This window comes from Gregarina niphandrodes (genome assembly GCF_000223845.1).
Source record: "Gregarina niphandrodes unplaced genomic scaffold scaffold00045, whole genome shotgun sequence".
In the NCBI taxonomy this organism is placed as follows: Eukaryota; Apicomplexa; class Conoidasida; order Eugregarinorida; family Gregarinidae; genus Gregarina; species Gregarina niphandrodes.
This window is the reverse complement of record NW_011645813.1, coordinates 95,495-95,996: the sequence shown is the minus strand read 5'-3', so window position 1 is coordinate 95,996 and position 502 is coordinate 95,495. Positions and strand designations below refer to the sequence as shown.

The window sequence follows — 502 nt, the reverse complement described above, 5'->3', positions numbered from 1 at the left end:
CCTTCTCAGTCGTACCGCTGGTCTCTGCAGCCTCCTCAGTCGTACCATCCGTGGTCATGGTGGTTTCATCAGTACCACTGGTCTCAGCAGCCTCCTCGGTCGTATCATCCGTGGTCATGGTGCTTTCACGAGTACCGCTGGTCTCAGCAGCCTCCTCCGTCGAGGTGGTTTCACCAGTTCCGCTGGTCTCAGCAGCCTCCTCAGTCGTACCATCGGTGGTTACGCTGGTTGCTCCAGTACCGCTGGTCTCAGCAGCCTCCTCAGTCGTGCCATCGGTGGCCATGGTGGTTTCGTCAGTACCGCTGGACTCTGCAGCCTCGTCGGTCGTACCATCCGTGGTCATGGTAGCTTCATCAGCACCGCTGGTCTCTGCAGCCTCCTCAGTCGTACCATCCGTGGTCATGGTGGTTTCATCAGTACCACTGGTCTCAGCAGCCTTCTCAGTCGTACCGCTGGTCTCTGCAGCCTCCTCAGTCGTACCATCCGTGGTCATGGTGGTTTC

At 58.8% G+C, this 502-nt stretch overlaps 1 protein-coding gene across 1 annotated transcript; it reads right to left on the bottom strand.

Annotated features, from left to right (window-relative positions):
• Nucleotides 1-5: 5 nt before the first annotated feature.
• On the bottom strand, nt 6-403 carry GNI_156300 (hypothetical protein; the record flags this gene model as incomplete). Its single annotated transcript, XM_011134621.1, has 2 exons — nt 6-31; nt 76-403. The coding sequence occupies 2 exons, from the start codon at nt 401-403 to the stop codon at nt 6-8; spliced, it is 354 nt and encodes a 117-aa protein (XP_011132923.1).
• Nucleotides 404-502: the final 99 nt, after the last annotated feature.